General features: G+C 40.5%; 1 protein-coding gene across 1 annotated transcript in view; it reads left to right on the top strand.

Moving 5' to 3' along the window:
• Window positions 1-21,852, top strand: part of LOC306773712 (interleukin-1 receptor accessory protein-like 1) — a gene marked incomplete at both ends in the record, with an annotated part of 317,198 nt that overhangs the window by 78,044 nt on the left and 217,302 nt on the right. The window contains one exon of the mRNA XM_079263606.1: window positions 9,151-9,430. Within this exon, the coding sequence (XP_079119732.1) occupies window positions 9,151-9,430 (280 nt within the window). The remainder of the gene's footprint in view (window positions 1-9,150; window positions 9,431-21,852) is intronic.

Genomic DNA, 21,852 nt, shown 5'->3' on the forward strand with positions numbered 1-21,852 from the left:
TCATCCACTAGGGGCTGCAAAACAGAGCAAATCCCCATAGACTCCCATGTTAAAAAGACCAACTTCACAGCAGGAATAAACACGTTTACAGCAGAAATAAACATGTTCACAGCAGAAATAAACATGTTTACAGCAGAAATAAACATGTTTACAGCAGAAATAAACATGTTTACAGCAGAAATAAACACGTTTACAGCAGAAATAAACACGTTTACAGCAGAAATAAACACGTTTACAGCCTAGTACAATGAAACATTTTCGGTTTAAGGAAAATGTTAGGAAATTTAATTTAAATTACTTAAATTAAAGTAGTTTCATCTCGAAATTCGGCTTATTTAGAGGCGTGTCCTTTTGATTGACAGGTACCCGATCTCCCACTTCAAGTCAGAAGAACGTAGAACAACCGCGGTTTTTAGCCGGTTAACAACATGACTTAGCTTTAGCCCGCTTACCTCTGTTAGCTGGTTAGCTCCTGTTTTCTCCAGGTTAGCTCGGTTAGCTCTTAGCTACAGAAAGCTCGGAGTTCGCTCGATGTCAATCATCCACCATGACGCTCACAGCCCCCCTCTCAGCTCCGCCTCTTTGGCCATATTTGTATTTTCCGGGCGAGACGACACACATGCCCCTGCCAACATGGTGATGGTAGGAACCGCCCACCGAGCTTCAATTCAGCTCTTCAGAAACCTACGGGTGACGTCATGGAGGCTCCACCCATCTTTTATATACAGTCTATTCTCCATCTTAACAGCATTGCCAATTATAAATAAAACCAAAGGATGAAAACCGTGAATATGACTCTGTTAGGTCCTGATTTCCATGCAGAGCATCGTGCAAACATTTCAGTGATCATTTGGCAAAACTCAACATCTGACAGTCATCGGTTATCGTTTCTGCAGGCTGCAGCAGCTGGGACCTTGGACACAGTCAAACACTGACTGAGGAATCATTTATGTTTATAGTCGGGTCGTGGGGGTTTACGGTTCTTGCGCCGCCCACAAACACAGCTTATGACGGTTTCAGTCTCTGAAGAACTGCTGGAGCTGTTTCCCCCACCACTCACCATGCAGTCAAATAGAAATCTGGTGAGCTGGGAAATGTTAAGAGTTCAATTAGGCTTTGTACCATGTTTGTATCCTGCCAACAGATTAGGCAGAATCCCTCCCCACACTGAGAGAAACAATAAACCGCTGTCAAAAGTCTGAAATGGGCAATTTCAGGATTGGTGGAAGATAACACATGCTAGTGCTGGCAAGCTGCTCGTGGCGTCATTAGAGATAAATGCAGCAAAGCCTTTGAAACTGTTGGGCTGGAGTTCAGTCTTAAATAAAATTTGATTTATTTTTTTTATTTTTAATCAGTCAAAACTGTGGATATGTTTGAAACTCTGTGCTAGAATTAATTGTTATGCTACTGCAAAGCATCTTTAATTATACAGCCCTGATTCCAAAAAGGTTGGGATGCTGTGAGGAATGGAAATGGAACGCAGTGATTTGCAAATCTCATAAACCCATAATTTCACTCCCAACAGAACAGGAACAACATACCAGATGCTGAACAGGAGACATTTTACCATTTGTATGGAAACATTTGCACATTTTGACTTAGATGGCATCGCAGAAGGCTGAAAAATAATCATTTGCTCAAATCAAATTGGATCACTGGCAACAGGTTGGTGACATGATTTGGTATGAAGAAGAGGGTTTCAGAGGAGCAGAGTTGTCAGATGGGAACATGGCCACAACTCGGCGTTCCTTAACATAAAACTGTGACGATTCTGAAGCTCCTACCATGTGGAGTGAATAACATGAAAGGATTCTAAGCATGAGGAGGGATCTTGTGGGGAAACTTTTGATTTTAAAGCCTAAAGGCAGGACTCTATGTGTTCAGGGAGACTTTCAGAAATCACTGTGTGTACAGAGTTCATTCTAAAATCTACAAACGCAGGTTAAAACTCTGTCATGCAAAGAAGAAGCCAAAAGTAATCATGATCCAGGAACACCGCTGTCTGGACTTCCCTGGAAACCATGATGCCACGTCATGGTGCCTGGCTGTGGCTTAGGTGGTAGAGCCGGTTGTCCTGCCGGTTGTTGGCAGTTTGAGTCCTGTCCCCAAAGGGAGACACGAGTGTTCTCTGAGGGCCGGATGAATGCAAAGCGTTGCATCTGGAAAGACATCAGCTGTAAAACACGTGCCAAAATACAACCGAGCAAACAGAGCTTCCGTATCGGCTTGTTAGTTGGAAGCCGATGAGTTGCCGTGGCGACGCCTTCAGGAGGAAAAGCCAAAACATTTCTGCCATGTTGTGCAGACTAAAGAGGAAAGGGAACCTGTTGACAGGGAAGAGTTCAGATGCCTGCCTGTCCGATGCACGGTGTTGCATGGCTTCACAGGAGACTTGTCGGGGTGCAGAAATGGCCTTGCAGTTGTCCAGACCTTTCACCTTTCAACTTTCAACTTTATTTATTTGTACAGCGCCACTTCACAACAATGTTGTCACAGGACACTTTCCATCCACATCATTTCAAGCCAATTCATACATATCCTATAAGAGAAACCAACTGATTACATCGAGTCATGACTTGGATCCAATCCTCCATCCTGAGCTGCACGAGGCGACAGTGGGAAGGAAAAAACTCCATTTTAACAGGAAGAAAACCTCCGGCAGAACCCGGCTCAGGGAGGGCAGCCATCTGCCTCGACTGGTTGGGGTGGAGACGACAGGAAAGACAGATCAACATGTACAACTGCACTTATTCAGGAAGACCTGCGGAAAAAAGGAGAAATAAGTTAGAGACGGCAATATTGTCATATATTTATACATTAATATATTAGAGAAATAGAGCGAGGTACTTCTCAGTGCATCAGGTAACATCCCCATTGCTACATAAGTAATGGTTGGCTAGACTACCCATAACTATAAGAGCAATGAGCAGAACCTGGATAGTTGGGTCCCGTACATGCAGACTCCAACTCAGTTAACAGAACAACATTTGCCACTTCATGATATATTAGATCCAGTCTGTAAGGTCCAGGACCATCTTCATTCCTGGCTCAGACCAGAATGGGACAACATTCCTCTTCTAAAACTCCAGCAACCAGTCTCGTGACTCCCAGACCTTTACAGACACAAAAACCATCTTTTTCTATCATATGCAAACTGAGTTTTACCATGAAATGGTAAAATGTTCCCACACCTGACATGTTGTCCACGCTCTATCAGGAGCAACATATGGGTTTATAGGATTAGCAAATCAATAACATTCTGTGTCACAACTTTTCTAGAATTGGACTTGCACGTGATATCATTAGTAATTCAGCATTTTATGCCCTCGGCTGATAAAATAGGCTGTAACTGAGTGAGGCTGTTAGATGTTTGGTAGCAAAACAATTACTGTGTTTTCTGGTACCAGGTCCAGTCTGCACAGCCAAATTGATGGTACCTTTGAGTAAATTAGTCTTTTCCTCCTCTGTCTGTGTTGGTAGACTCCGGTGAGCGGTGCAGAGATCAGTTTAGAAGTCAGCTAGTGGTGCTCGGTGGACTAGTAGCAGATTTCTACCATACTGATCCCAGAGCAGCAGCAACAGACAATGATGCAGCATTATTCTCACATATTTTCTTTGAGTTTAAATGAGATGTTACTTTAATATATTTATCACCTCAGTTTGGTTACTAATCATAAACACAATGTATGACTTAACGAGTCATTTTGCTGGTCCTTTGTTGGAGTTGCTGCCTACCTGTACGACCTTGTCTACCTGCTTCCTGTTTTTATCAGTTGTGAGACTAAAACACCTCAGTCTCAATTAGAAAGCACAATTAGAAGAGAAACCATCTTGGCTGTGGTTGTCTTACCTTAAGCCTTCAAGTTATTATCGTCCACAAACTAATTAACAAGTTCTTGATAAGCAACGGTCGACCCCCTAGTTACCATAGAAACAGAAAGACTTCATCACAATGAAAGGATTTTGCTGGTGGGCAGCTCACCGAGTGCACATTGCTTTCCATTACATTACATCTGCTTATTTTTTTTCCTGCTAAATATTCTACAACAATGTAAGATGGATTTTTGTGTGCCATGCTTGCAGAAAGTCACATTTAACAGAGGAAATTCTGAGTTTAGAGGGTCACGTCTGACCATTGCATGAGAAATTTGTGTTGGAATATTCCCCAATTGGAAACCACAACTCAAGCTTTAATTGCACAGCTACGATCATGTCAGATCAGCAGGATGCTGCAGACCTCTCCATCTCACTGCTACCGCTGAGTGTAGTTTAAGGAAAATGTCAGACTAATGGGCACATTAAATGCATTTAAAGCACCACCAGAAAGATTGGCAAAGTCTTTTCCACCTTGGGACCCCCTACAGTTGTGGGATGGAATATCACTGTGGTAACATTAGATCAGTGAGCGACAGCCGTGCATTTAAATATTTGACATGATGAAGAGGCAACCAACAGTGTGAAATAATGTCATAGGATCCAACAGTTATAACAGTTGAAATATTGTCTTTAAATCTTTGATAACATGCTGTTCTTTTGACTCTTATTTCTTGTTAGCATGTTAGTCACTTTAAAGAAGCAGCTTTGATCCCATTAAGATTACAAGGTGTATATAGAGCAAAAAGATAAATGATCATGATTGTATTTTTTTTAATGATCTTTAACTTCCATTTTCCACTTTGAGTAAAACACTGTAGCAGCAGACTGGGTCTCAACCCCATATTGGTAGAATTACTAATATAGAGCTGATCAAAGCAAAAACCACACAGAACAAGAGACCTAAACAGTCATTACCAAGCAGAAACCTTGGAGAGTTAAAAGTGAACCCTATGTGGAAGTGCAGTTCCCCCTTCATCCACTAGGGGCTCCAAAACAGAGTGAATCCCCATAGACTCCCATGTTAAAAAGACCAAGTTCACAGCAGGAATAAACATGTTTACAGCAGGAATAAACATGTTTACAGCAGAAATAAACACGTTTACAGCAGAAATAAACATGTTTACAGCCTGGTTCAATAATCCATTTAGGTCAGGTTTACCATGACAACTGTGGGGGGAGATTTTTATTTATTTATTTATTCTTTTTTATAACACTTCCGTTTCTAAGTAATTTCATCTCAAAATTAGAAATTGTTTGGGGTGTGTCCTTTTGATTGACAGGTACCCAATATCTAGCAGCAAGAAACCAGAGTGTAGCACAACCACAGTTTTTAGCTGGCTAACATAGCTATAGCATGCCTACCTCAGTTAGCAGCGCCATCTTTCTGTTCCTCTTAAATTTCTTTGGTTTGTTCCTTTTGCCATTTGTATGTTAGCCACATAGCATAACAGTAGGTGAGTTTTCATTTCACCTAGAATTGCGCAAAAACTACATATCCCAAAAAAAAAAAAAAAAAGCCAATGGAAACGCCTACATAAAAAAAAAAAGTCTCAAATCTCGCTAAAACGTTTTTATGCTTTTATTAAGTTAAGCCATTTCAATATAGAAATATATTGCAAAAGTTGAATGGAAACACTTTTTTTTCACATTTACATGTCCCCGGACGTGACATGAGGAGTCATAACCATTTTATTTCCTGTAAAGATGGCGTGGTGTGGAAGAAACAGAAAATTTAGAGTTTTAAAGACAATGAAAGAGAAAAGCTTTGAAAAGCCGTAACAAATTCTCCACAGCAAGGAGAAAATCCCAAAATAATGCTATATAGAAACATTGCATGAGGCGCAATTTTTGTAAAATCTCGCAAGAATAACGAGATTTTATGAGACTTGAGGCTAATATGCTAAACGCTATTCAATTAAAACAATTGCTGTTTATCAAAACTTACAAATATTGTTTTTATTTTGAAAAAAAAAATGCAATGGAAACGCAGTTACTACCTCTGGGATACTCAGTGGTAGCCAAGTCCCTAGAAACTGTCCTTCTGTCTGCATATCAGTCTTCTGTGTTGAATATAATTGAGCCTTTACCATCATATACACCACCAATCAAAACATTTGGATAGACTTTCCCATTGGTTTTATTGGGAAAGTGTATAAATGTCCTGGAATCCCTCTGTGTTCTGTCTATTCCCCCCTAGAGTACAACAAAAGTTAAACCCAGTGGTTGGAGTCTGACATATTCCTGTGAAGTAAAAGTGTGTTGTGCAAAGCAGCCAAAGTTATGAACTGCAGTATGTGTGGGTGCTCCAAGGCCGTTTCAGCCCTGCGGACTGCATAAAGAAAAATTGTTTCACAATTAGTCAGAGGTTTAAATGTTCAAACATTTCTGTTGTTGCTTGAAAGTATTGAAGAACTAATGATGTCTAATCCAGAAGTTTTTCTTTCAAGACAAAATGCTGCATCTTCGCTGGATCCATTTTCTTTTTGAACCGCTAAACTTTCTGTTCCCCATCATATTTCAAGACAACTCAGCTGAAATGAGCTACAGCTGAAATGCATACCAATTAGCAGTTGAACAAAAATCAAGCGAACAAACTCAAAAGAGCCCAGAGTGAGGAAAAAAAAAGATCAATTGGACCTTGATTAGCCTCTCATTCCCAACAATCTCTGTGTAGTTTAGGGTGGAGAGTAGTACTTTGGAAAAAGAAAATTGTTTGCCCATTAAAGGACTGAATTTGTCCCAAAGGAGAGTGGTTGAGATTTAATAAAACTTAAGGATGACTAACAAGGTAGCTGAACTTTTCTAGTTTTCTTTTTTTTTTTTTTTTTTTAAATTGAAAGAAATATAATTTTTTTCCCCAAAGATAAGTATTTTTCTGTAGCGTGATACTTCAAAGCAGTTTCATTGGAGAAATATAATTCCTGCTTCTTTAGAGATTTCTTCTTCAGTTTTTGTGCACGAAACTTCATTTTTCCAGTCGGACAGATTACCAACACATTTTCTTTCCCTAAACTCCCCTCTAGCTGGCTGTGAAATGATGCTTTTCTCTCTTGCGTCTTTTCTTATTTTTCATGCTTTCTCTGACATGTAAAGCATCCACCAGTGCTGTCGCTGCCATTCCCAGCATTCACAGTTTACTGCCCAAAACGTCACTGCACAATGACACAAGTCAGAACCGTTAACCATTTCAGTGCAGCCTGCTGATTGGTTACAAGGTTCATATTTGGTAAATGAAGCATTTATAGAAACTCTGACATGGAAACATGTGAGACAGCTGTGCTCGCCAGATGTTTATAAAGGAAGGGCAAAGCAGTGGGTGAAGCAGTGGAGAGGGGGGGCAGGAATTGAGCTTGTTTTTTACTAGTAGGATGTATGTTTTTATTATCAAAAAATGTTTCATTCATGTTTAACTGGATTTACAATAGTTTCCAATCCCTGACCCAGCCAGGACGTGCCCTGCCTCTCGTCTGCTAATTGGTGGTATAGGCTCCAGCCCCCGGGACGCTAAACTAAACTAAACTAAGCAATGTAGAAAGTGGATGAATGAGCTACAACCTCCGGCTCTTTTGTTGCTGTAGAGTTGTTGAATTTCTAGTCTTCATCACCACTTTCCATAAAAATGAAAGCGGACAATGGAAGCATTCAGGATAGTCCAGTAGGCTCGGTCCGATTGGGCACTCGGCTCAGTTGTTGGGGGGTGTATCCATTCAGGCCGAGATCGCATTCACACTGTACTTTGGTCAAATGCGCCAAACCTTTACTATAATATATCCCCATTCCCACCAGAGGTGGCGCTGCACTAGTATCTAGCAAAAGAGGACAAGACCTGCGTGAAGAAGAAAACTCTGTTTCCTCCACCTGCCAGTTAAACATGGAGACCAAACTATGGCTGTTTTGGGTTTTTATTGTGTCTTATGCAAGTATACTGCAGAAATCCACTGCAACAATGGACGCAGTGTGAACACCTGGCGAGGCAGAGGACCCTTAATGCCATCGCTATGGATTTACCCACAATGCAATGCTACGCCACATGCAGGAAGTAACTTATATTATAGCCCGCTACCTGTATTTGGTCGTTTTGAAACAGGCAGTGTTTGTTGGTGAACCGAGTCAGTTTCTTTGGTATGATTCAGAATTTGTTTGGCGCATTCACATTTCCCCAAACGAAGTGGACTTTCCAAGCAAACGGGCTCTGATTCGAATCAAAAATCTGATGTGAATGAGTCCAAAGCTACAGCTGTTAGTCAGATCTTGAATCTGTTTTTACTTTCCAGGGTTTTTAGTTTCTGTTATACCCTTACAAAGTGACTGCTGAGCGCTGAGGCACATCATCAACTCTCAACCCTTCGACTACGTTTGCACTTTTTATGATAAAGCCTGAAGGCCCGCTTCGTCCCTCAGAGTATTTTTTATGCACACAGCTGATTCTGGTCTGCCCTTATCTTTTTACAAACATGCCTCCCTCAGAAAAGTTTTACAAGATGTTGCCTTTGCATCTAGGGATGGGCTTTACACTAATTGATGTTCTGCTTTTATTCTCCTGGTCAAACAAACGTTTCATGTAAAGATAATGTAAATCCCCTCCTCATTGTTGGTGTAGCCTGCTGAAACTACTGTTAGGAGTTACAGGCATACAGTACAGCATGGCCTTGTTTTAACCTCTTATGAATAGGAACTCCGTTTCACATGTTCTGCTGTACAGATGCACAGATGGGTAAACTTGCTGCACAGTTGGTTACCCATGCTGTGTTGGTTACCATGGCAATTGCTTCCCTGTTAGCAGTGAGGCAGCATGGTGATGCCCACAAGGCTAGCTCACCAACCCCTGAGTCTTGCTCTGAGACACGGACCACAGCTCACCAACCCAAAGTCCTTTTCAAACCCAGTCAGACATTTCACATGTTAATCTTTCAATCAGAAAGTCAGTTTAGACTGGTGTGTGAGAAATCTGCAAGAATTATATCTGGCAACTTCAAACCCTCATGTCTGCTCTGAATTACTGGTGTAATCATGTTTCTAGCAGCATTTAAGTCTGACATCGAGTCTGATAAGCTGTGAAATAAACAGACTTGCAGGAATATCTGAGTGTTTCAGGTTGAATGTGGTTTTCTGCCATTAGTGCTTTTTAAATAGAAAACAGAGTGAATTAATGGTAAAATGTACTTCTATGACTTGGTCATTTATAAGTTAAATACAAACTTGGCACATTTCGCGGCATTCGTTCCAGTCCACTGCATTTGCTGATGACATTTTCTGTTCTGTCTCTTTCAGTGGAAGGCTGCACAGATTGGTCGGTGGACTACCTGAAATACAAAGTTCTTCTGGGAGAGCCTGTGCGGATTAAATGTGCTTTGTTCTATGGATATATCCGAGCCAACTACACCCATGCCCAGAGCACAGGACTCAGTCTCATGTGGTACAAAAGTGCTGGACACGGGGACTTTGAGGAACCCATTAGTTTTGATGGCACACGGATGAGTAAAGAGGAAGATGCTATATGGTTCCGACCAGCAGAACTGGATGATGTTGGATACTATTCCTGTGTTTTAAGGTATGTGATTTCATTTTCTACTTGAAGAAATCCATTTCTACAAAAGGTAGAAAGCATTTGGGAAGGTCCCCTGCCACTTTTGGGGATTATTTTGCCTGTGTGTCTGAAACAAAGAATATAACGCATCATCTGGATCCCAGTGGGTAGATCGTAGAGCTGCATAAGAGGCCTCTCCTGTTGATTTCCAATGAAGCCTCTCATCTTTTGGCCAAAAGAGCACTGGCCGATGCTCCACAGAGCATTGTTTATGACTATGAAACCCCCTCTGCATTGCTTCTAATGTTATATTGTTTCTTTATTTCCCTATTGAGGGCAGTAAGCCATTTGGTGCAGTTGGGGAGTCGGTAACTGTGTGGCCTTCACAAGTTGTCCTTTCTAAGAATGAGACAGAGCAAAGCAGTGAGACTGAAGATGTGGACGGTAATTCAGCACAGGACGACTGAGGGCACTGGAAAAGCTGCTTCGATAAAAGAAAGAAAACAAGGGACTTGTGCTGTCATCTTATGATTTATAAGTTTGTTTGCATGGTAAAATTTCAGGCTTCCCAGACGTTTTCATTAACATGTCGGCAGGTTATGGTCGTTCGGAATGAAAAGGCTACGATACCACCTTGAAATCCATTGTTAACTTTTTACACAGAACAAAAGGGACTTTAAACACATCAGCCTCTTTTTTCCTTCATCAAAAACACACCAACTTGTTAGAAAGAAAATGGTGAATGATTCAGTCTTCAGCGCCAACATTCAGCACAAGTTTCCTTGTGTTTCATTAGTTTGATTCTAAGAGGGGTTTGGCTATTGCTATGCAGCACCATTAGCACTCTCCTCTTCGCTGTGGCAGCCGCCATGAATAGAAACAGGCAGCACCAGTCCAACAATTCTCTATTCAGTCATTTTGGCAGCATCTTCTAGAGGTAGACAATCAGTCAGCTCAGAGTTATTGTGTAATCACACTGAAAGTAGAGCCCTGAGATTCGATTTGGACGAGCAAAGCTGCTTTTTTTTTGCCAGTTTGCACACTTAAGAACCAAATTAAGGGGCAACACTTGTTTGCCCATCATGGAGCAAAATAAGAAAAGAGAGCACTTTTCTGTCACTGGGGATTTCCCTGTGTGGGTGTTTCTTTAGGCTTTTGTCAGCTTTATTTGCTCTCTACAAATTTGAACAGTTTTTACATAATGAAATCAAGACTGAATGTTTATTCTGTGCTCGTCAATTGGGAAACAACAACTCTGACATTTATTTCCAATGCTAGCTTTGGTGCTGCAATCAGCTTTAATGATTTGCTGCAGCTGAGGTTGTTCAAATCTACATAGTGCTGGCACAGTCTAATAACAATGTGACTTTTCCCACAAGCCTATTTGATTTACATAGGGCAACAAATAGCTTATGTAACTAAATAACCAATACATAGATATACAAAAAAGAATAAATAACACTGTATCACTCAATACTTAAGTTGAAAATGAAACAAGCTTATGCGTCTCTGTTTGATTCAAAATGTTTTTAAGGCATACGCAGTTCAAATTGTACAAAATTAAACCAATCAGTTTCAGATTAAGACAAAACCCACATGATTTTAACTGGGAATCAATTTAGCCCTGCATGTAAGCATTCAGCTAGACTCAAATGGGCTCCGGTGCTTCTCATGTGTAAGTTTCAATCACTTTGGGGGAAAAAAAAAACAAAAACAAAACTGTAGCACAAGTGTAATTAATACATCTAATAAAGCCTCTTTCATTCACATGATCAAGTTCTGATTTTATAGCCACAAAAAATTAACCCTCAGGTAACCTTTGAAGAGAATTTAGTTAAACTTGCACATGCAATCATGCCTACACACCAAACAATAAGAGCAACAGAATGACTTAAACCTGTTTTTGACATTCTTTTGGGAATATTCTGGTCAGAAATTCAATGATACCCCTCCAGTACACATATACTGGCAAAACAGCGGTGGTCCAGTTAGATGGTCAATTTTCAGTTGGAACTGTAGCTCAACTTAACTGTAAACACCCCCATAGTTAGAATAATTCAGCCATGAAGATCATATACATCATCTGCAAAAGAGGTACCTTGGTTCATATGTTTATACGAAGAGAGGACATGCTTGGATAGATTCCAGCTCCACTGTGAATCTGCACTGGAATGAGCACAGATGGATGGATGGATGGAAAAATGGAAAGAAAGAGATGGGGCAGTTGGGCTGGCCAGATTAGTCCAATTATTTATTCTATTAATACTAACATTGGACTTTCTATAGAACCAATACGATCAACGGCTGCTTAGATGTAATGGAAATACATTAATATTTAGCATATTATTAATATTCTACCAAATACATCATGATATGCAGTTTCCCCACCATTAAAGTACACAAATAGCTCTACTTTAAATTAGGTGAGTATTGTACATATTGGTGGTACCATGTCTGTATTTAGTTTTTACCAAATCATCACCACTGTGATGGAGAACAAGTTGGCCACAGCAGATGCTAAAGATTTATTGAACATCTCACATGGAGCAACAGTTTATACCAAGAAGCCACAACAACTACTAGTTAACTTGTGTCCTTTAATGCTCTGCTTTGTTCTCCATCAACCTGATGGCACGTATTAATTTGGCTTCCATGCTTGCTACATGCTTCACTAGCTAGCTGCTAAGTTCCTCTGGGTGCTGGGCAGGTAGCAGTTTGTTTGCTGGAGCCAATGGTGGCATAATGAAGATCCATTCCTGCTCTAAACCTGCTCCATGCTGTTCAGGGCCGTGAAGGAGTGGAGCCCATCCCAACTGCCACCAGGCCGGCATTTGCTAATATTGAGAAATGCATTTACACTTTGCAGGTTGGCAAAGACATATTACCAAAAGTGATCATTTTATCTTAAATTTCTGTGAGCTTAAATCCAACAGCTACATTAATTGAACACACTGATAAGCAAAAAACCAATGGAAGTGTATTAATTTGTCACAGGGTGTTTACTGTCAGTTTTGCAACACTTGAGTTGGGGAAATAGACTGAGTAGAGTGGATAGTTGCACAAGCTTGATTATATAGTAATAACTTATTAACCTTGTAGGTAAAGGGCGTTTACTCTCGACTGGCTCATTAGTCAGCTTTATACAGCGACACATGGTGCCTTTCAACAGGGGGAGGGACCTGCTCAAAAGGCAGGGGAGGATTAGGTTATTGGATGCTGTGTATATGTGTGTGTGTGTGTGTGTTGTGTGTTTGCTTTAATGCATTTTCTGAAGTGCACAATGAATCAAAGCCCACCATGTTGGAGCAATCAATTACAATGACTGATAGTTGAGTGTTAGCTTAAGCAGTGAGTTATTTTGAGTGGAGTCAGGAAAGTAAGTCCAGTGCTTGGCGAAACGATGATCGCAGACCTTAAAAATCATGTTTGTTGTCAAAATTGAAATAAAAAAAAAAACAACTTTATTTGTCCCTTAGGGGCAATTTTAAAACAGCTGCAGCAGCAGTCCAAAAAACAGGTAAATAAGTACCAATGTAACGACTAATGTAAACAACAACAGGTCTATATAGTTCATGAATACACACACATCCTGAAAGAAACTCTGCAAACTGACTGGTCGACCACATGAGCAGTGAACCTGAAGTCTTTCTGAACGTCTTGAAGTCTTGTGAACGAGCTGCTTGCACTAATTAGCTATAACATAGAGACTGTCACATGTCATTTAGGGGATATCCGTAACCTTTGATGCACGCATGGTTCTGCCATGATGTGTGTCTTTGACTTCATTTTAACTTCCCAACTGGTAGGACTTAAAGTTTCAGTTGCTAATGCCCTGGTGCCAGATACTAAAGGGCAACTGCTGATGTCTGGCAGAGTGCATGTCTCAGGGTTTGGTGTGATGCTAAGGAGCCACAGCGGTGGTCATCACTTTGTGGCTCATCAGCGTTTATATCACATGTTCTGCTGCCTTCATGCTATTCAGAGTCTGAGATCAAAGAGAGACACTCTGAAGTACTTCTGGTGTGAAATCACTCGAGGTGAGGCTTTTAAAGATCAAGTAATGAACCTGCGAATGGCTGCAACCTGACTCTTACATCTCCCCCTGCTTTTGTCAGATTCTCCTGGTTCTTTCTCTTCAGCTTATAGGTTGACACGGTGTTAAATTGTAAAAGTGGATTCATCCAAATTTACATCTGCGTTGCTGCATTTTGAGCTTCTCCGTCAATGTGACTCATTTCAATTCTTCCAAGTTAGGGGATTGCTCCTCTGTTTGTGGAGTGGGCTTCCTATAGACGATCAGGGTTTGCATATGTTAACATATTACATTTGGATTAGACTCTTGGCAGTATTTTTAGTTGAGGATCCTCGCCGTTTGAAAGACGGAGGCTCCTCAGGAATTAGAGCAGTCCTTGGAGGAACAAATGAATCACAGCAAAGCAGCAAATCATTTCTCACTGGATGCATTTCATACCTCAGCAAACCAACAGTTCAGTCCCAGTTACTGAGTTCCTCCAGTGTTATTGGTTTAAAGCAGGGTTGTCCAAATCCAGTCCTCAAGGACAACAACCTTTTAGGTTTTAGATTGTTACCTGCTTACACACACACACCTGAATCCGGGTCATGGGGAAAACACCCTGTTATTAAGCATCTCTAAATAGCTTAACAAACTTAAAACTATGTGCTTATGGATGATATTAATGGCTAACTGCCATTTATTATGCATAATCCTGAAACAGTCATTGTCCAGAAGCAAACCAAAGCTTCACAACTTTTTCTTCCAAGCGCAACACTTACCACTCTGAACATGCACCACAGCTGATTTAGCAATAAAACACAACAGAATTATCATTGAGGAGAGCAAAACAAAAAGAAAGCGACAGAGCAAGAGATGAGACAAGAGTCAGCATCAGACTGACTTTTACCGGCTGGATTGAGTTCAGAGAAGAGACAGGATGCATGTAAAGAAGGCTTCTTTATGCAGCCACCAAAGTGCAACATTATGCCAAAGTCAAGTAATGTAAAGAAGATCCAAGCATGTTGCACATGATGTTATAGATGATGTAACATCAGAAATGATCTTTTCACTGAATTTACTGCGTTATTGGTTCATTATGCTCCATAATAATAATGATAATAATAATAATAATAATATTTTATGATATAAACCTTGAGCATTGGCATTGAATGTTTTGCCTGATTGGCTATGGAAGGGATAATGCAATCTGCTTCGCATCGGATGGTTCACGCCTCCCTGTTGTGTCTTCATTTCTGATAATGCACACCTTGAATGGCATTATCCCACTAACATCATGGTCACTTACAAAAGAAATATTAAAATAAATTATTAATGGGTTATTGTAAGTTTTTACCAATAAAATTATAAGTTTTTTTTATAAGAGATTGAGTGGACTATTTAGTTTCTCCCATTGTGAAATGTTGCCAAGGTAACCGGCTCTGGCCACAGAACCTGCAGCTTGGTCGGCCACTGCTGTAACATACAGTGGAGAGAAGTTAGAAGAGTCCTAAATGTTATGTTGCATGATACAAAGTATTGTTTCAGAGGGGAAGTGCACGTTTTACAAAATTTTGTTTCAAAGAATCAAAGTCCACAGATAGTTTCCTAAATCGTTTTTGTTGCAAGAAATATCATCCACCATTCACTCTGATCATTTCATTTGTATTGAGCAAGTAAGTGTATCCTGAATTGTTTTTATAAATATAATCCAATATTTAATCTGTATCAAGCAGGTAAGGAAGGTATGGAAGACAAAAAGACAGGCAACAAACTATTTAAATTTAAATGCAGTAGTGTAAATAAGTATAGCACCTTTCCAGATAAAAATCCCCATGTGCTTCACAACAAAACACAAAAACTTAAACAACATACAACATTAAGAAAAAAACATATAAGCAAATAAAACTAAGTACAAGCTAGATTAAAAACTATGTCTCAAGCTGCTTTTTAAGCAATCACTGACTCCGCTGATCTCTGACTGAGAGGAAGGAAGTACCACAAAGCAGGGGCAACTGCTGCAAAGACTCCGTCACCTTTTGTTTTGAACCGCGTAGACTCTGCCAGCCAGCAGACCCTGGTCAACAGATCTCAGGGACCTGCCGGGTACATATGAGTTTAAGAGGTCCCTAATACAACCAGGCGACTGGTTATGTAGGGCTATATAAGTTAGAACCAGGATTTTGAAGTGTACTCTGCAAGTGATGGCCAACCAGTGCAGCTGGATCAGTAGCGTGCTGACAGGAATCCATTTTGATGATCCTGTAAGTGGCCTTGCAGCGGTGCTCTGGACAACCTGAAGATGAGATTTTTTGTTAAGGCAAGTAAAGGTGGACTTGCAGTAGTCAAGCCTGGTGGAGATGAAGGAATGACTGATCCTCTCCAACTCAGATGGTGAAACAGTTGGCCTCAGCTTGGTAAACACAGGGACAGACAAGTGACTTTATGTGGGCATCTAAGGAAAGTGCAGGGTCCATGATTACACCGAGGTTCTTCACTGACGGCTTAATAAAACAGACAAGCGGGCCGAGACTCCCAGCTACTTTAGGGAAAATTTGTCTGGGGAGCAAACAAGAACTTAAGTTTTTGCGTAATTTAGTTGAAGAAAATGTTCACTCAACCAAGTCTTGACAGCATCCAGACACCCAAGTAAAGCAATGCTGTTTAATTCTTTTTTTATTCAGCTTTATTTGTATGGCACCACTTCACAACAATGTTGTCTCAGGACACTTTACTGGAACTTGTTTTAACAGATGACCTACAACACTTTTTAATGGATACCCTACAGCCAATCAGAATCGAGTATTGACCCAGACCATAGTGCAGCGACCATCACCCACTTTTTTTCTTTTTTTTTTTTTAACTGAGCCCTAAATTATCAATGAAAATGTAAATAAGAAGTCATTTTTGTGTTACTCAACAAATACTCTGTTGTCTTGAATGATTACTCTTATATTCTCTGATACACATGCATCCACAGTGTAAGTTATTACTCCCCTCTCACAGGGAAAATGGCGTCCCACCAACACGAAGCAAACAGCTACTGTGTTTTTCTTTTAAGTCAATATACTATATAGGATCCATCACATTAAACATACCATACTGAGAGTATTAGAATACCATAGAAATGCTCACATTGAGATAATTGTGATCTTATTTTTCTGATCTGAGATCACATTAAACAGTAGTGAAACATGATCATGATGAACAGAGTGCATTTTCCCTGTCAAAACCATCCCACTGCTAGGAATACCATTTGGTAGCAGCTTGGACACTGTGTGGAATGATACAGATGATGACTTAGACGCATCTGTTCTGAGATCAAAACCATCTTAATGTTTTCATTTAGTAACTGTGAAGAATGTTTACCACGAGCGGCTGGAAACAGTGAACCCACTCTATACATAAGTCTTTATTGGTTTGGGGTAAGTAACTGACCAGGGGGATAACACCAGACTGCTGTGGCACACCTAACCCTCCACCAGCTGCCTTCGCCATCGAGCCAAATGGCACCATTTTATATCCTCTCCTGCTGATTGGGCTAAACCACTTCCACCCAACAGAGGTGCTTCCCATCACAAAACACAACATTCTAATAGATTCTAAACATAACTCTAAATGGATCTTATAAATATAAAAACTACCTAACCAAATATAACATAAATACACGTAAACTAAATCTAAAACCATTTTCCCAACCTAAAACCCAAGTGCCATTAATCTACGCCCCACCCATCTGTCTCATGGATTCTCCCAAACCTTTTATAAAGGGTTCAGGCCCTTGTGGAGACACCCAGGAGAGGACACCAGCCAGGTTAAAGGGGCCATTTTACCACTAACCGTATTCTGCACCTTCACACACATTATCTGTCAATCACCATCGATGCTTTCTTACACAGGTAAGACAGAAGTCAGATGTCAGGAATGCCAACAAAACATTTCTATGATTCTATGGATATTTACTGTACAAAAAAATGTGAATAACAGTACCTAAACAAATCCAAATGTACCAGACATTATTTAGTTTAATTTTTTATGACTTTTTCTTTTATTACTTTCGAACATTTGATATAACGGGCAGCTGCTTGGTTACAGGAACGTTTTCAGCGTGAAAAGCAGCTGGGAAAATGGCAAAGAGATGCAGCGAAATTCACTTTATTATTCAGATTGTGTGAATTTTACACCCTGCAGATGAGGTTGGGATTCTTTAGTTGTCATGTTTTGTACATTACAGCTCTTCAGTTAAGTTATTATTGTTATAATCTATACGATGCACTTCCATATAAACAGCAGCCAAATCTGCTCTAATATTTCTCATTATTCCCTATGATTTTACTCTTTTGACCTTCTTACCCCATCCCCCCCCCCCCCCCCCCAGGCTTCCACACACAACAATGCACTTGCACTCATCACATTTTTGCCTATCTGCTCAGCTGCACTTAAGGGTGTCAGAGGGCATTGTCGTGCACAAATGCACACACATATATCTACAAACACGCATCAACCAACACAAACAGAGCTTGTCAGTTCTCTGCTCCCCCGAGAGTCGCTGCTACTGACAGGAACTTAATGTGCTTCCAATCTGTATTTGAAAGCAGACCAACGCTAAGATGCACGCACATGCTCAACATTCACAGCATACAGCCTCTCTATTTTACTCTCTTGGATTATTGTTGATGTGCGCACACACACACACACATCTAGATGCATTACAGACATATGAAGAGGGAGCGATGGGGCCACGTTGAATACAGGAGCGGAGGGGAGCAGATGAGCGGCACGATGCTTCAAATTGAGGTCAGCGCTCGGCTGTTTCAGATGTAATACCCTGAGGAACTCTGTCGTATGCAGAGCAAAAGCATCTGCACTGGCAGTGTGTGTCACTTACTGTACAATTATATGAAACTCCGAGCCATAATGCCGAAGCCATCCGGGTGCTTTGAGGATACCACCAACTCAGCAGCTTTAATGCAAGTGTCTCCGTAAGCCTATTAGCGTTCCAAAGTTTCTAATTCCTGCTATCCTACACAGCACTGGCAGATGAGACGGCCATTTTGCCGCTGGCATGGCCAGCATGACAAGGGAAGGGACATGTTTGGCTTTGCAGTCATCAGGACATGTATGGAGAGAAATTTGTTTCTTTATCATCCAGTCAAATAAGTTAGATTCGAAACCAAAAATTATTTTTGAGAGCAAAAAAAGAAGTGAGAATCTAATTTTTTTTGTAGAGAAACAAATTAGGTTCCAATTAAAATATATATATATATATATATATATATATATATATATATATATATATATATATATATTTGAATAAGCATATTTCTCCAATTTTAATCAAAACTACAGTTTGTAAGCGTTGATCCCCCTCCCGTCTCCCGTCGCTTTTTTTTTTCTTTAGGACGCGCCCCTCAAAAAGGTTGCGCCCTGGGTGGTCGCCCACATTGCCCATAGCAAACCGTCCCTGCCAACAGGCTATCAACTTACTGCAAGCAGGAGAGAAACAGGTGAAACGCAGAAGGTGTAGCTGGCGACAAAGCGAGGTGAAACCAACCAATAGAAACTCTGCTCTCATTCACCAGCGCAGGCCCCGCCCATCAAATGCAGTTAAATTTACAACCAAAACTTTAGAAGTTGCAAGGAAAGAGGACTGATTTGCAAACAAAACTTTACAACTTGTAACCAAATGTTTTTTTTAACTGTAAAGAGAAGAGGACTTGTTTTATGCACAATGGTTGTAGTTTTTGTGTGAAGTTCACCTCACTAATGTGGAGCTTCATCGCTGCCATTAGCCGGAAGAGTTTGCGCTCGTTTGTCTTTACATCCAGTTTAAAGATGACAACACGGCTAGCTAGCTAGCTAGCAGCCTGCTGAGATTCTGTTTCACGCCGATCATCTGGAAACATCGCTCTGATGACGTGTCTAAGGAACGCTTGTATCTAAAGTCATTGGTTTATGTGCAGCACTAACTGGATCTTAAACCTTTTGAGGTTTAAGAAAGGATTAAAGGAATATTTCCATTCAATGTTAAACACACACACTGGGTTTATTTATGCATGTTGTGCAGTGAAGCTCATGTGCGACGAGTGGAAAGAGTTTTGTAGAATATCGTCTGTGCTGCCTTTTTGTCACTTTCTGAGAAAAGACATCATGATGTGCGCTACTATCACTGCCTTTACTAACCAGCTGCTAAAATTCATCCCAAAACTTGGAGGTGAACTCTGCACCGTCTCACAGTGGAAGCATGTCTTCATAATCTTCATAATATGTTGGCAGTGACGTCTGACAATGCAGCTATTAACATACGTAAAAGGAACATTCATTATTTCTGTTGTTTTTCCTAACCAGACAAATGGTGCAAAACTCTGAGAGAAATGGAGCCAGAAATGCTCCAATAGCACAAAATCACAGACTTTATTGTGAGTGTCCTTGTTCACATGCTTGCTTTTGTCTTTTATTTCTGTTTCTGTCTTAAATAAGTTAATTCGTAGCTTTATTCTAAATTCAGCTGCATTAAAATGCAGTGATTGTGGGCAGAGATGGTTGAAGCTAAAATAAGTTAACTGACATGAGGGGGAAAGCATCTCTGTTAATGATTAATAACAGCTAATAGAAAACTTTGCATAACTTCAGAGTAAAGGCATTTTTCATTTATGCCTTAGTTATTCTTTTTAATAATACCTCAAACTAATTTTATTCAACTAATGGATTAAACAATTTGTTTTTTCGAGAAAATTGTTCAAACGTGTTGATTTGGCCATTAAATGCTATAAAAACACAACTGGTTTTGAGTTTTATTCGCTGAAATATTTTTTTTTTTTAAAAACAAACTAATGTTAAAACATCTTTTTCATCTTTCCAGTTGTTATTCATTCATATTTCAGAGGAATTTCTTACCCAGTCACTACGTGATTCAGGAATAATCAGTAAAACACAAAATAATGGAAATAATCCTTTGCTGCAGCCCAACTCAGGCGGCGTGTCTGGTGTCAGCTAAATAACTGACTGTTAGTCGCCGATGTTCCTCCAAAAGACAAGGCTATGTCGACGTTTTGACCCAATTTATTAGCATGGATTACTAATTTAATCCAAAACAAAGGAAATTAATCAATAGATGTCTGTTTTTCTTTTTAATTACAACTCTTCTTCTTCTCTTCAACTCTTCTCCTCTTAAACTCAAAGAAAGAATCAACAGCTGCTAGAAGATTTAACAGAGTTTGTTATAATAAGATCAGTAATGTGCTTTTTCACCATTGATAAAAAGGTTAAAGCATTTCTGACCCAACAAACAGAAATAATAACCTTTTGCAGTCGGCTGATTTATTTTGTTTACAACTTTTCAATGACGGCGCGTTCTGTCACCTCCCTGAGAGATCACCAGCCACAAATACTAATAGGGACAACGTGGCCATGGCCTGGGAAAGGTGTGAAGTGGTTTTTAATGCGTGTGATCCCCATAGACGTTGTAGGTGTGTGTATGTAGAGGCGCAAGGGAAGTTACACTCACATCAGTGAAGACTTTTGTGTTACTTCTGTCCTCTTTCGTTTCATCAAAACACTTCCCTTACGTGACTCTAGCGCTTCCGAAATGGAAATCCCGGTCGTCATTCGCCGGCTTTCCTAAATGAACGTTTAACAAGACACCATTGTTGTTGCGTTTGAGGCGGAAACGAGCACGACATGAAGAAGCACGAAGCAGGCACACGCCCACAGCAAATCCATCACATTCAAAGAGCGGAGATTACAGCCTTCGATTCAAACAGATGCAACAGCAAAGGAAGGATCCCACTTCTTGGCAGGTAGCTAACGTCACACCTTTGACCCCGTTCACATCCATTGCCGCTGCATTCGAATTATTAATGGGTTTCCTGCATGTTCTGCAATATCCAGGCTGTCGCCAGGAAAGGACATCAGGAGAGGAGGAATGTAAAAGTCTAGCTGTGCTTTCTGCTTGTGTTTGTGTTCCTGTTGAAGCCCGAGTCGCTGGTTCCATCGTAGCTCACCCTGCACCTTCCCATCGCGCCGCCCTCCTGTCCCAGGCTGCGGCCATGCTGACTGTATTAGTATTCGTGGGCAGGAAAGGCTGGTGATCTCTCAGGGAAGTGACAGTCACAATGGGCTGCTTGGAACACTCTGTCATTCACCTCCAGTCAGGGCCTGTCCAATTGATCCACCCCAGCTGTCACAGCCAATGAGAGACGCTAGACTAAGGAGAAGCAGGGATGGTTTGTGCTGCCATGGGTTATGGATGATGTATAATATAAAAGGATGGTGTTTGTGCTATAAGCTACCTGCTAGGAAAAGATTCAGTTTGCTGTAGCCCTTGCTGTGGAGACCTTTAACAATGACATACCAGTTTTTATTAACTGGCGTCTCACAAAGGAGCACAAAGATGAGGTCTTCATATCCCCCTAGAACTGGAAAAGTACTTTTC

Source organism: Telmatherina bonti, assembly GCF_933228915.1.
Source record: "Telmatherina bonti genome assembly, chromosome: 24".
NCBI classification, from domain to species: Eukaryota; Metazoa; Chordata; class Actinopteri; order Atheriniformes; family Telmatherinidae; genus Telmatherina; species Telmatherina bonti.